Source organism: Symphalangus syndactylus, chromosome 13, assembly GCF_028878055.3.
Source record: "Symphalangus syndactylus isolate Jambi chromosome 13, NHGRI_mSymSyn1-v2.1_pri, whole genome shotgun sequence".
In the NCBI taxonomy this organism is placed as follows: Eukaryota; Metazoa; Chordata; class Mammalia; order Primates; family Hylobatidae; genus Symphalangus; species Symphalangus syndactylus.
In genome coordinates, this window is record NC_072435.2 from 44,426,218 (window position 1) to 44,441,319 (window position 15,102).

General features: G+C 55.2%; 1 protein-coding gene across 1 annotated transcript; it reads right to left on the reverse strand.

Moving 5' to 3' along the window:
- Positions 1-10,963: 10,963 nt before the first annotated feature.
- Positions 10,964-12,835, reverse strand: JUND (JunD proto-oncogene, AP-1 transcription factor subunit). Its single transcript, XM_055236489.2, has one exon. It carries the CDS (start codon positions 12,695-12,697, stop codon positions 11,657-11,659), a length of 1,041 nt encoding a protein of 346 aa, XP_055092464.1. The 5' UTR covers positions 12,698-12,835; the 3' UTR covers positions 10,964-11,656.
- Between the last annotated feature and the right edge of the window lie 2,267 nt (positions 12,836-15,102).

Genomic DNA, 15,102 nt, shown 5'->3' on the forward strand with positions numbered 1-15,102 from the left:
CTCCAGCCTGGGCGACAGAGCGAGACTCTGTCTCAAAAAAAAAAAAAAACAAACAAAAAAAAACACTGTATTGTTTAGCAAAGGAAAAACTGGAAGAAATCAAAATTATCAATGGAGACAGGCTTAAATTAATCATACAAGGGCATGATATCCAGGCATCAGAAATGGTGTCCAGGCTGAGCACAGTGGTTCTTGCCTGCAATCTCAGCACTTTGGGAGGCCAAGACAGGAGGATCACTTGAGGACAGGAGTTTGAGACCAGCCTGGGAAACTAAGCAAGAACTGTCTCTTAAAAAAAAAAAAAAAAAAAAAAATTGGCCGGGTGCAGCTCATGCCTGTAATTCCAGCACTCTGGGAGGCCGAGGACAGTGGATCACCTGAGGTCAGGAGTTCGACAGCAGCCTGGCCAACATGGTAAAACCCTGTCTCTACTAAAAATACAAGAAATTAGCCAGGCATGGTGGTCGACGCCTTTAATTCCAGCTACTCAGGAGGCTGAGGCAGGAGAATATCTTGAACCCGGGAGGCAGAGATTTCAGTGAGCCGAGATCATGCCATTGTACTCCATCTGGGGCAACAAGAGCAAAACTGTCTCAAAAAAAAAAAAAAAAAAAAAATAGGCCGGGCACAGTGGCTCACGTCTGTAACCCCAGCAATTTGGAAGGCCAAGGTGGGTGGGTCACTTGAGGCCAGGAGTTCCAGACCAGCCTGGGCAACATGGTAAAACCCGTCTCTACTAAAAATATAAAAATTAGCCAGGCATGGTGACATGCGCCTGTAGTCCCAGCTACTCGGGAGGCTGAGACAAGAGGATCATTTGAGGCCAGGAGGTTGAGACTGCAGTAAGCTACGATGGCACCACTGCACTCGAGCCTGAGCAACAGAATGAGACCCTATTTCTTTTTTTTTTTTTTTTTTAAACAGAGTCCCACCCTTTTGCCCAGGCTGGAGTGCAGTGTCACAATCTCGGCTCACTGCAACCTCTGCTTCCCGGGTTCAAGCGATTCTTGTGCCTCAGACTCCCAAGTAGCTGGGATGACAAGTGTAAGCCACGGTGCCTGGCTGAAGACCCTGTCTCAAAAAAAAAAAAAAAAAAAAAAAGATTGTGATTAAAGAGTAAGTATAAGATAAAAGGTAGCCGGGGAGGCTGGGCATGGTGGCTCACACCTGTAATCTCAGCACTTTGGGAGGCCAAGGCAGGTGGATCACAAGGTCAGGAGTTCGAGAACAGCCTGGCCAACATGGTGAAACCCCGTCTCTACTAAACATACAAAAATTAGCCAGGCATGGTGGCATACACCTGTAATCCCAGCTACTTGGGAGGCTGAAGCAGGAGAATCACTTGAACCCAGGAGATGGAGATTGCAGTGAACTGAGATCATGCAACTGCACTCCAGTCTGGGTGACAGAGTGAGACTCTGTCTCAAAAACCAAAAAAAAACAAAAAACAAAAACCAGGCTCGGTGGCTCACACCTGTAATCCCAGTACTTTGGGAGGCCGAAGCAGGTGGATCACGTGAGGTCAGGAGTTCAAGACCAGCCTGGCCAACATGATGAAACTCCATCTCTATTAAAAATACAAAAATTGGCCGGGCGCGGTGGCTCACGCCTGTAATCCCAGCACTTTGGGAGGCCAAGGTGGGCCTGATCACGAGGTCAGGAGATCGAGACCATCCTGGCTAACACGGTGAAACCCCATCTCTACTAAAAATACAAAAAATTAGCCAGGCGAGGTGGCAGGCGCCTGTAGTCCCTGCCATGCGGGAGGCTGAGGCAGGAGAATGGTGTGAACCCTGGGGGGCAGAGCCTGCAGTGAGCCGAGATCGCGCCACTGCACTCTAGCATGGGTGAAAGAGCGAGACTCCGTCTCAAAAAAAAAAAAAAAAAAAAAAAATACAAAAATTAGCCAGGCATGACGGCAGGTGCCTGTAATCCCAGCTACTTAGGAGGCTGAGGCGGGAGAATCTCTTGAACCTGGTAGGTGAAGGTTGCAGTGAGCTGGCTCATACTATTGCACTCCAGCCTGGGTGACTGAGCGAAACTCAGTCTCAAAAAAAAAAAAAAAAAAGATAAAAGGAAACTCTATGTGGTACTTTAGGGCTGAGGGAGAATCCCCAAAAAAGGGGCAAATTTGGAGAGCATTCAGACTTCCTTGGAGAAAGTATGGTCCCGCCTAACAAGTAACGGAGGTAATTGCTGGATGGGCCAAGCCAGAGCTGGTCTGGAGATGCAGAACAAGCAAAAGGCCCACCCTCCAGGGTACAGATGTGGGAACAGGTTATCAACAGTTGGTGCTGTGGATGTGCACTGGAAACCTAAGTGTTGTTGGGGCAGGAGGCCTTCAATGTGTATGGGCCACTGTGGGGGCTCTGTTCTTTTATTATTATTTATTTATTTATGATTTTTGAGACAGAGTCTCACTCTGTCACCCAGGCTGGAGTGCAGTGGCACACACCATCTTGGCTCACTGCAACCTCTGCCTCCTGGGTTCAAGTGATTCTCCTGCCTCAGCCTCCCGAGTAGCTGGGATTACAGGTATGAACCACCACACCCAGCTAATTTTTGTTTTGTTTTTGGAGGGACGGGGTTTCACCATGTTGGCCAGGCTGGTCTCAAACTCCTGATCTCAGGTGATTCGCCTGCCTCAGCCTCCCAAAGTGCTGGGATTACAGGCGTGAGCCACCGCACCTGGCCTTTTTTTTTTTTTTTTTTTCTTTTGAGTTTCGTTCTTGTCGCCCAGGCTGGAATGCAGTGGTGCGATCTCCTTTCACTGCAACCTCCTCCTCTCGGGTTCAAGCGATTCTCCTGCCTCAGCCTCCTGAGTAGCTGGGATTACAGGCACCCGCCACCACGCCTAGCTAATTTTTGTATTTTTATTTATTTTTGTATTTTGTATTTTGTATTTTTAGTACATCATATTGGTCAGGCTGGTCTCAAATTCCTGACCTCAGGTGATCCACCCACCTTGGCCTCCCAAAGTGCTGGGATTACAGGCATTAGCCACCGCGCCCGGCCTTGGGGGCTCTGTTTTTTGTGTGTGTTGAGAGGGCTGCAGAAAGGTTTTCACCAGGTCAAGACTGCAAAGTCACAGGACCACGTTCTGGGCCCAGGGCTCGGGCAGGCTTCACCTGGTGAATGCCTCACCAGCGCCCTCTATTGAGAATTCTTAGCATTGTGCTCACTTTTTTTTTTTTTTTTTTTTTTGAGACGGAGTCTCGCTCTGTCTCCCAGGTTGGAGTGCACTGGCACGATCTCGGCTCACTGCAAGCGCCGCCTCCCAGGTTCACGCCATTCTCCTGCCTCAGCCTACTGAGTAGCTGGGACTACAGGCGCTCGCCACTACGCCTACCTAATTTTTGTTTTGTTTTTTTTTTTTTTTGAGACGGAGTCTTGCTCTGTCACCCAGGCTGGAGTGCAGTGGCGCAATCTCGGCTCACTGCAAGCTCCGCCTCCCGGGTTCACGCCATTCTCCTGCCTCAGCCTCTCCGAGTAGCTGGGACTACAGGCGCCCGCCACCACGCCCAGCTAATTTTTTGTATTTTTAGTAGAGACGGGGTTTCACCGTGGTCTCGATCTCCTGACCTCGTGATTCGCCCGTCTCGGCCTCCCAAAGTGCTGGGATTACAAGCGTGAGCCACCGCGCCCGGCCTTTTTTTTTTTTTTTCTTTTTTTTTATTATACTTTAGGGTTTTAGGGTACATGTGCACAATGTGCAGTTTTGTTACATATGTATCCATGTGCCATGTTGATTTCCTGCACCCATTAACTCGTCATTTAGCATTAGGTGTATCTCCTAATGCTGTCCCTCCCCCCTCCCCCCACCCCACAACAGTCCCCGGAGTGTGATGTTCCCCTTCCTGTGTCCATGAGTTCTCATTGTTCAATTCCCACCTATGAGTGAGAACATGCGGTGTTTGGTTTTTTGTCCTTGCGATAGTTTACTGAGAATGATGTTTTCCAGTTTCATCCATGTCCCTACAAAGGACACGAACTCATCATTTTTTATGGCTGCATAGTATTCCATGGTGTATATGTGCCACATTTTCTTAATCCAGTCTATCGTTGTTGGACATTTGGGTTGGTTCCAACTCTAACTCTTTTTTTCTTTTTTTTGAGACGGAGTCTCACTCTTTCACCCAGGCTGGAGTGCAGTGGCGCGATCTCGGCTCACTGCAGGCTCCGCCCCCCGGGGTTCAGCCATTCTCCTGCCTCAGCCTCCCAAGTAGCTGGGACTACAGGCGCCTGCCACCACGCCCGGCTAATTTTTTGTATTTTTAGTAGAGACGGGGTTTCACCGTGTTAGCCAGGATGGTCTCGATCTCCTGACCTCGTGATCCGCCCGTCTGGGCCTCCCAAAGTGCTGGGATTACAGGTGTGAGCCACCGCACCCTGCCAAGCATTGTGCTCACTTTAAAGGAGACATAACGAAAGAAATTCCTTTGTTTATCACATATTGAAAAGGTCCATTCGGAGACAAGAGGCAATGCATGGATAATTGACACACATATATTTATTTATTATTTTTATTTTGAGACGGACAGAATCTTGCTCTGTCGCCCAGGCTGAAGTGCAGTGGCATGATCTCAGCTCACTGCAACCTCCGCCTCCCAGGTTCAAAGTGATTCTCCTGTCTCAGCCTCCCAAGTAGCTGGGATTACAGGCACTCGCCACCACACTTGGCTAACTTTTGTATTTTTAGCAGAGATAGGGTTTCGCCATGTTGGCCAGACTGGTCTCGAACCCCTGACCTCAAGTGATCCACCTGTCTTGGCCTCCCAAAGTGCTGGGATTACAGGCATGAATCACCATGCCTGGCCTAATTATTATTATTATTTTTGAGATGGAGTTTCGCTTTTGTTGCCCAGGCTGGAGTGCAATGGCACCATCTTGGCTCACTGCAACCTCTGCCTCCGGGTTCAAGTGATTCTCCTGCCTCAGCCTCCCAAGTAGCTAGGATTACAGGCATGTGCCACCACACCTGGCTAATTTTGTATTTTAGTAGAAACGGGGTTTCTCCATGTTGGTCAGGCTGGTCTTGAACTCCTGACCACAGGTGATCTGCCCACCTCGGCTTCCCAAATTGCTGGGATTACAGGCATGAGCCACCTCACCCGGCCTAATTTTTTAATTTTTAGTAGAGATGGGGTTTGACCATATTGGTCAGGCTGGTCTCGAACTCCTGAGGCAGGAGAATAGCTTGAACCCGGGAGACAGCAGCTTTGGGAGCTGAATGGGCCCACTCCAGGGGCTGAGGTTTCATCAACCAAATGGTGCAGCTCTTTAGAGGAACTCAACCAGAAGGGGTGAGAAAAGGGATTGTGAGGGATGAGAAGAAGGAACAGGGGCCACCTGGAGACAGAAGCCGAGCGACTGGCTCGGTAATTTTGAGTAAACCCCTCTGAGCCTCAATTTCCCTATCTGTCACAAGACGTTAAGATCACCATCCTCAGGTTGCCCAAGAGACACAACAGGCTCGGCTGGGCGCAGTGGCTCCTGCCTGTAATCCGAGCACTTTGGGGGACCAAGGTGGGAGGATCACTGGAGCCCAAGAGTTTGAAAACAACCTGGGCAACATGTCTCTATTTATTTAAAATAATAATAATAAAGAGACATAACAGGCTCTCCAGGATGTCCCCCATCACAGGTGAACAAATCCACCATCAAGGCTTTAGAGGTCCCTAGAGCCCCTGCTCTGAGAGGCCAAGGAGCTGACCCATCATTTGCAGTCACCCAGATGGCCCAGAAGGGCTCTAAAGGCACTGGGGGCCAGAGGAGAACGACAGGGTCCCCCACGAACCCTCGAAAACAAGCACTCCACCAGCCCTACTCACCCGCCCCCGAAGCCACCAGCCCCACTCACCTGCCCCTGAAGCTGAACCCAGCAGTCCGAATGGCCAGTCTTGGAGCCCTGGTGCCGCAGCAGCTTTGTGACTCAAAGCCAAGTTCTGGCCAATCCCTGCCAGCTCTTAGGGGGAGAGGATTCTAGAAGGCACAGCCAGAGGTTGGGGAACAGGATCCAGGGCAGGGCCAAAGGTCATGGTGGTTGCTACCTACACCAGCTCATCCTGAGTAAAAAGGGTTCTCAGCACAGAGGGAACCCCAAATCTCCCCCTCCATGTACCTAGAGGCAGCTTCAGTCTTTCATCCCATGGGCATTTTCTGAGTACCTACTATATGCTGGAATTTGCCCAGGGTCTGGGGATACAAACAACTCAAAGAATTTGGGGGTATAAAATGGCTAGATGGGAAGGAACCAAAAAGGGGGTGCAACGGGCCAGTCAGGATTCTCACCGATATCTTAGGTCTGGCTCTGAGACTGCGGGCTCCTTGGGGTAGGGCCAGACTTGATGTCTCTTGGGATCCCCACAGGGCCCGGCAAAAGTGGGCACTGACCCTGAGCCGCAGCACTGTAAGGGGAAGTCAGGCCGCTGTCCTGGGTCACCTCCTGGGGCTGGGCTGCGGCCCAGCATGAGTCACCGCTGGCTGGGCCGAGGCTGACACGCACCTTGGACTCAGTGCAGCTGGCTCCAGCCAAAGCCAGCCTGGCCCAGAAGCCTCCGCCTGGCTTCCTTGGGGAGCCGCTGGGGGTTGCCGGGACAAGAGCACAGCTGCCTGGCCTCCCTCTGCAGAGATCACCCCCTCCAAAAACTTCTCTATACTGTGGGTGTGACTTTGGACAAAATCAGGGACATGGCAGATGGCAGTTGGATGGGGTTTAAATCCTTTGTTTTTTTGAGATTGAGTCTCGCTCTGTTGCCCAGGCTGGAGTGCAGTGGTACGATCTATGCTCACTGCAACCTCCACCTCCCTGGGTTCAAGTGATTCTTGTGCCTCAGCCTCCTGAGTAGCTGGGACTACAGGTGCATGCTACGACACCCAGCTGATTTATGTAGTTTTAGTAGAGATAGGATTTCACCATGTTGGCCAGTCTGGTCTCAAACTCCTGACCTCAAGTGATCCACCTCCTGCGGCCTCCCAAAGTGCTGGGATTACAGGCGTGAGCAACTGAGCCCAGCTCATCCTTTGGATGTTTCATCACAACAGGTCCCTTCTGTGCTGTCAATGAGCTAAACACAAACTGGGAGTTCTCAGGGCAATTGGAGGCTGTAGGAGCCCAGTAAGGTGCTGGCCTAGCCTGAGGGTTACTGGGGACAGGCTTCCGAGGACTGTGCAGCTGAGGCTGGGAGGTGGCGCTCAGCTGGATGACTGAGGGAAGAGTAGCTGGCACAGAACTACAGCTACAGCCATGCAAAGGCCCTGAGGCCAGGAAGGCAGAATACTGGGAATTTGGGCAGAGAGGCTCCTGAAAGGAGACACTGGCCAGCCCAGGGACTGGTGCAGTCAGGACTTTTTCCAGAAAGTTTTCAAGTAAGGAGTCAGATCTGTGATTTAGAAAAAGCCCTTCACATCACAGCTCATGCCTGCTTGACTCCCCCATCAGACTGGAGGGCTGGCCTCCAGGGAGTATGCATCAACTAGGTGTCAATAAATGCTGGGGAGGCTGGGCACGATGGCTCACGCCTATAATCCCAGCATTTTGGGAGGCCAAGGTGGGCAGATCGCTTGAGCCCAGGAGTTCGAGACCAGCCTGATCAATATGGCAAAACCCCATCTCTACTAGTAATACAAAAATGAGCCAGGGGTGATGGCAAATGCCTGTAATCCCAGCTACTTTGGTGGCTGAGGCAGGAGAGTCGCTTGAACCCAGGAGATGGAGGCTACAGTGAGCCGAGATTGCACCACTGCACTCCAGCCTGAATGAGAGTGAGACGCTGTCTCAAAAAAAAAAAAAAAAAAAAAGAAGATAGAGGCCAAGTACCCGAGTACAGTGGCTCAATACCTATAGTCCCAGCATTTTGGGAGACTGAGGTTGGAGGACCACTTGAGCACAGGAGTTCAAAACCAGCCTGGGCAACATAGATCCCATCTCTAGAAAAAAATTATTTAAAAATTAGTAGGGCGGCTGGGCGTGGTGGCTCACACCTGTAATCCCAGCACTTTGGGAGGCTGAGGTGGGCAGATCATGAGGTCAGGAGATGGAGATCATCCTGGCTAACACGGTGAAAGCCCATCTCTACTAAAAATACAGAAAAATTAGCCGGGCACGGTGGCGGGCGCCTGTAGTCCCTGCTACTCAGGAGGCTGAGGCAAGAGAATGGCGTGAACCCGGGAGGCGGAGCTTGCAATGAGCCGAGATGGCGCCACTGCACTCCAGCCTGGGCGACAGTGAGACTCCATCTCAAAGGAAAAATAAAAATAAAAATAAAAAAATAAAAATTAGTAGGGCATGGTGGCGTGCACCTGTGGTCCCAGCTACTTGGGAGGCTGAGGTAAGGCAGGAGGATCAGTTGAGCCTGGGAGGTCAAGGCTGCAGTGAGCTGTGGTCTCGCCACTGCACTCTGGCCAAGGCAACAGAGTGAGACCTCATCTTGTAAAGAAAAAAAAAAAAACAACTTGTGGGGCACAGTGGCTCACGCCTGTAATCCCAGCACTTTGGGAAGCCAAGGTGGGTGGATCATCTGAGGTCAGGAGTTCGAGACCAGCCTGGGCAACATGGTGAAACTCCGTCTCTACTAAAAACACACAAAAAAAATTTAGTTGGGCATGGTGGTGGGCACCTGTAATCCCAGCTAATCGAGAGGCTGAGGCAAGAGAATTGCTTGAACCTGGGAGGTGGAAGTTGCGGTAAGCCAAGATCAGGCCATTGCACTCCAGCCTGGGCGACAGGGGAAGACTCAGTCTCAACAAAAAAAAAAAAAAAAAAGAAAGAAAAACAAAGTATGTCCTCCACTTCTCTGCACGGCTCCTCAGAGGCCTCTTGCCTTAGACCACTTGGGGGCAGGCAGGCAAGAGACCTGGGTTTGAATCTTTGCTCTGCCATTTAATGGGGTGTTGGCCGGGTGTGGTGGCTCACGCCTGTAATCCCAGCACTCTGGGAGGCCGAGGCGGGCAGATCATGAGGTCAGGACATTGAGACCATCCTGGCTAACACGGTGAAACCCCGTCTACTAAATATACAAAAAATTAGCCAGGCGTGGTGGCGGGCAACTGTAGTCCCAGCTACTCGGGAGGCTGAGACAGGAGAATGGCGTGAACCCCGGAGGCGGAGCTTGCAGTGAGCCGAGATTGTGCCACTGCACTCCAGCCTGGGCAACAGAGCGAGACTCCGTCTCAAAAAAAAAAAAAAAAAAAAAAGGGTGTTAGGCAAGTCTCAAAACCTCCCTTCCCCTTCCCTACTAATTGGGGGCCACAGTAGTTACCATCATTGAGTGCGGTCACTGCTATCCGTCCCCTGAGCACCTCCCAGTTCTGACTTCTGACCTTAGAGATGGTACACTGGATGCAAACACACCCATCTCACAGCACAGGATGTAGAGGCCATCGGGGGAGGAGGACTCGCCTGAGGTCACACAAATGCCAACTGGAACCTAAGCTGGGACCCAGTCTCCCAACCAGTGACACTCTGCCTGAGATGTGGTTCTTGGTCTCCTGTGTGTCAAGACACCCCTGCTCTCCCATCTCAGCCTTGGTTCCCTTCAGCAGGTTCCTTCAGGCCCTGCTGAAACACCTGCATGACTTCCCACAGGGCAACGTGACAGCTAAAAACCAAACCCTGGCCAGGCGTGGGGGCTCACGCCTGTAATCCCAGCACTTCAGGAGGCCAAAGCGGGTGGATCACTTGAGGTCAGGAGTTCCAGACCATTCCTGACCAACACGGTGAAACCCTGTCTCTACTAAAAATACAAAAAAGTAGCCAGGCGTGGTGGTGGGCACCTGTAATCCCAGCTACTTGGAGGCTGAGGCAGGAGAGTCGCTTGATCCCGGGAGGCAGAGGTTGCGGTGAGCCTAGATGGCGCCACTGCACTCCAGTCTGGGTGACAGAGCGAGACTCTGTCTCAAACAAATGAACCCCAACATAGCTGTTGGTGGCAAGGCCTTTCTCCATGGCCAAGGGACAGTGGCCATTCTCTGCAAGTTTTCTTCATCTGTAAAATGGGTACAATTCAGTAGCCCTCCCTAACAGGGCTGGCTAGGTACACATGGCCACCAGCCCGACTTGCTGTGTGACCTCGGCCACTAATGTTCACATCCCTCAGGGTCCCCAGTGAGTTGGAAGCCCAAAGCGCAGGGTCTTAACAGCAAAGGGCAGAGCAGGCAGGAGAAGCAGGAAGCCTGGGGTCAAGGCTCTGGAAGTGGAGTCCAGGGTGGGACTGTCTCTGCACAGTCTCCTTAAAAGGCTGTGTGATGTCAAGCCAGTTGCTCAACCTCTCTGAACCTTCGGTTTCCTCAGTGGGGAGGAGGATGTTGGGAGGAGGAGGAGGGGCGAACTTCAGGGAGATACTTGGAAAATCCCAATCCTGGAGGCAGACCTCTTGGGTTAGATCCCACCTGTGTCACCTTCCTCCTGGTACTGGGTCCATCGGCTTGTCCTGGGCCTCAGCATCCCCCGATCCACCAAACGAGAAAAGCTTACACTGTAAGCCAAGCACTGCTCTGTAAACATAAACTCTCTTAATCGTCACAACTTTATGGGGCAAGTTTTTCGACTGCTCTCCCCATTTTACAGACAGGCAAATCAACGCCCAAAAGGTTAAAAAAAGTTCAGTAAGTTTCTGTCTCTTCCTTCCTGCCTTGGGCTGGGGCTATGCCCTTTCCGCCTCGAAATCTCTCCTTCCCAAAAGGCAAGGGGGCATTAGCTAGTTCCAAACGCCGATCAAAGACCCCAAGACCCCTCCCCAACCTGGACATCAGCCGGCCCCGCGCCCAGGCGCGTCTAGGGGGCGCTCGCTGCGCGCCAGATGTGCGGGCCCCTCTCGGACACCCACTCTCCGCTCCCTCCCAACAAGGGGAAGAGCTAGGGACAGAGGGAGGAGAGAGAGGCGGGGGTGTAGGGGGAAAGCGAGCCAGGCCCCGCCCAGCCCGCCAGGCCCCGGCGGGAGAAGAAGGAGGCGGAGAGCCGAGCTGGCGTAACGAGACTTTACTGAAAACAGAAAACCGGGCGAACCAAGGATTACAAACAGGAATGTGGACTCGTAGCAAAACAAAACAAAACAGAAGAAAAAGGGAGGGGGGACCGCTCGAAAGAACGGAAGGGGGAGCGAGATCGAGGAAAGGGGCGGAGAATTTTTTTTTTCTTCTTCCCATTTCTTTAAAAAACCAACACAAGAAAACACACACACACACAACCAACGTTTGTTCCCGAGTAGAAACATAAATAGGGCAAAATCGAACACTCTGTTCTTCTCTCTTCCAAAGGAAAAAAAAACAAGTAAAAGTAAAGGAAAGGCAGGGTTTGAGGCTGCGCCCCCTCGGAGCCCCCTTCCGCGGCGCGGTGTACAAAGGGGCAGCCGAGACGCGCGGGTTTGTGCAACACGGGGCGGCCGCGCGGGGGACAGAGGCAGCGCGAGGGCGGGGGATCATGCGCTCGCCCCCCCGGGAGCAGGGGGTCCAGCTTGTCGAGTCCGGGGCGCCCCTTCCGAGTCCTGGGCACCCTCGGGGGGGATCCCCGGGGGCCGCGCCCTCTCTGAGTTCCTGGGCACACTCGGGGAGGGAGGTCCCCAGGGCCGCACCCTCTCCAAGTCCGGGGCGCCCACAACATCCCCCCGCGAGCCCGCCCCTCGGGGATGGTGGCCGCGCATGCGCCCCGCGCGCGGACTCAGTACGCGGGCACCTGGTGCTGGGGCAGCAGCTGGCAGCCGCTGTTGACGTGGCTGAGGACTTTCTGCTTGAGCTGCGCCACCTGCTCGCGCAGCAGGCTCGCCGTGGACGCCAGCTCCGTGTTCTGGCTCTTGAGGGTCTTCACTTTCTCTTCCAGGCGCGAGATGCGCTCCAGCTTGCGCTTGCGGCACTTGGAGGCGGCGATGCGGTTGCGCAGCCGCTTGCGCTCCGCCTTGATGCGCTCCTGCGTGTCCATGTCGATGGGCGACAGTGGCGGGCTCTCGCCGAAGCTCGGCACGTCGGGCACCGTCTGTGGCTCGTCCTTGAGCGCAGCCAGGCGCGGCGGCCCCAACGCGCCCGGGGGTGGCGGCGGCGGGAAGGGCACAGGTTCGGCAGCGAAGGCGACCGTCGCGGCGCCCCCCGCGCCCCCGGCGCCGCCCGCGTAGCTGCTCAGGTTCGCGTAGACGGGCGCTTCGGGCGCGGCCGCCGCCGGGGCCAGCTCGCCGGGGGGCGCGGAGCCCGTGGCCGTGCCCGAGGGCCCCCCGGCGGCGGCGGCGGCAGCGGCGGCCGCGCCCGCGCCGAGCTGGTTCTGCTTGTGTAAATCCTCCAGGGCCTTGACGAAGCCCTCGGCGAACTCCTGCTCCTCGCTGGCCGCCACCTTGGGGTAGAGGAACTGTGTGCTCGTCGGCGTGGTGGTGACCAGCCCGTTGGACTGGATGATGAGGCGCTCGAGCTCGGGGGAGGCCAGCTTCAGCAGCCCCAGGTCGGGAGACGCGAGCAGGCCGTCGGGGGGTGCCGCGCTGGGGGCGCCGTCGGCGCGCAGGGGGGTAGGAGGCGGCGCGGCCGCAGGCTTGAGCGCCGCCGCCACCTGCTCACTCAGGCTCAGCGTCAGCGCGTCCTTCTTCATCATGCTGCCGGCCGCGGCCGTCGGGGGCGCCCCGGGGAACAGGCGGCCCGGGGACGCGAAGCTGCCGCCGCTGCCACTGGCGCCGCCGCCCAGGCCGCTCAGCGCCTCATCGCCGTAGAAGGGTGTTTCCATCCTCCGCCTCCCCCGCCGCGCCGGCCCGGGGGGGAGTGGCCGCGGCCTCCCGGGGGGCCCGCGCCCCCCCGTCCGCTCGGCCCTGCGCCCGCCCCGGCCGCGGCCGCTGCGCCCGGCCCTCCGCTGGCGGCGGCTCCTGCGCCGCGCCACTCGTGCGCCCTCTTATAGCCTCGGCTCGGCGCGATGAGCTCACCGCCCCCGTTCGCCATTGGGTGCGGGTGACGTCGCTCATTTGCATGGAGGGGCGGGGCCAAGCCGCCGACGCCCGCCCGGCGGCCGTTGCCCCGGCGACGCGCGGTAAACGGCACAACAGCGCGCTGCCTTGTGGGTTGACGTCATGGGGGCGGGCCGCGCGCCCGGATCGGGTCACCCCGCCCCGGGACCGCTGTGTACGACCGATCTCCCCGGCGCCGCCTCCGCCAAGGCACGTCCCGGGTGGCGTGATGGGCCCGGGCCACCAGGCGCCCGCCCGCCCTGAGGCCCCGCCCCGTGTCCGCGCGTGGGGCCCCGGCCGGGCGGGGGCGGGGGCGGGGGCGGGGGCGGTGCCGGCCTCCGGGGACTGGAGGGGGATGGGGTCCCGCATGGATAAATAACTCCTTGGCGCCTCCTGCTCTGCTGTGCCGCCAGCGCCTCCCCTAGCGCGCCTTCTGGAGAGGCTTTGTGCGGACTCGGGGCTGGAGGCCTGGTGGGGCTGTGTCCGGGGGCTCGCCGGGGGTGTGGGGCAGGTCTGCGTTCCTCACCCTCCCTCCTTCCCTCCCTCCCTCCACCCCGCGTGTGATTGCTCAGGGAGAGACAGGGAAGGGGAGAGGAGGGTCGCCAGAAGTTGCTGGAAGCGCTTGGATCCTGATCATTTTCACTGAGTGCGTTCTAGAACCAGGAGTCCGACTTCCTGCCTTTACAGATGGGAAACTGGGCTCAGAGAGGTGGAGTGACCATCCCCCGAGAGTTAGCTAGGAGTCACAGCAGGGCCAGGGCTGTGACTAGGCCTGAGCTCTCGTCCACCCTTAGAACCCTAGAACGTGGGAGTCTAGGCCCCTGCTCAGCCCCTTCCTTCCGCCGCCCACGTTTTAACCCCAGGTCTGCCAGGGCTGTGATGTCCCGGGCGAGGGTGCCCAACTCCAGGGGCTGGGCTGATGAGGCAGGAATGCCGGCTATAATTATTACATGCTTGTTACCACTATCATGGCTGTTAGGGCTTAATTGGGCCAGTATTAAGACTGGCTGGGAAGGGGGTGTGAGGGAGGAAAGATGGACCAACCCCACCAATACTCACAAGGGATCCTTATGATATCTGGATCTGACCTACAGCCTCTGCATGCACCTCTCCAGCTCCCCACTTATGTCTGGATGGAGCCCACACCCTCCTTTCCCTGACCTCCTTCCCCTCACTCTCTCTGATCCTTGGCCTCCCAGTTGCAGGACTAATCGTACCTCTGGGCCTTTGCACGTGCTATGCTCTCTGCCTGGTACTCCCTTCCCCTAGTGCAAAGATGTGTCTTCAGGAAGTGCCCCACCCTCAGACTTTATTCCTTTATTGTAGCCTCTGAATCTGCCAGAATGATGGAATGGACCGTAGTCCCTGAAGGTCAGGGACATTGCCTATGCTGAGCCTGCTGACAGGGCCTAGTATAGAATGGATGCTCAGTATTAAAGGTGAATGCGGGGCTGGGTGTGGTGGCTCATGCCTGTAATCCCAGCACTTTGGGAGGCCGGGGCAGGCAGATCACTTGAGGTCAGGAGTTCAAGACCAGCCTGGCTGAAATGGTGAAACCCCACCTTTACCAAAAATACAAAAAATAGCCGGGTGTGGTGGTGTACACCTGTAATCCCAGCTACTCGGGAGGCTGAGGCAGAAGAATGGCGTGAACCTGGGAGGCAGAGCTTGCAGTGAGCTGAGATCGTGCCACTGCACTCCAGCCTGGGCAACAGAGTGAGACTCCGTCTCAAAAAAAAAAGAAAGAAAAAAAATAATAATAGGCTGGGCGAAGTGGCTCACACCTGTAATCAGCACTTTGGGAGGCTGAGGCGGGCAAGTATCTGAGGTCAGGAGTTCGAGACCAGCCTGGCCAATATGGCAAAACCCTGTCTCTACTAAAAATACAAAAATTAGCCAGGCATGGGGAGTGCATCTGTAATCCCAGCTGCTCTGGAGAAAGTCAGGAGAATCACTTGAACCCAGGAGATGGAGGTTGCAGTGAGCTGAAATCATGCCACTGCACTCCAGCTTGGGCAACAGAGCAAGACTCCATCTTAAAAATAATAATAATAATAATAAAGACCTGGCCAGGTGCGGTGTGAGCGCCTGTAATCCCAGCACTTTGGGAGGCCGAAGCGGGTGGATCGCGAGGTCAGGAGATCAAGACCATCCTGGCCAACATGGTGAAACCCCATCTCTACTAAAAATA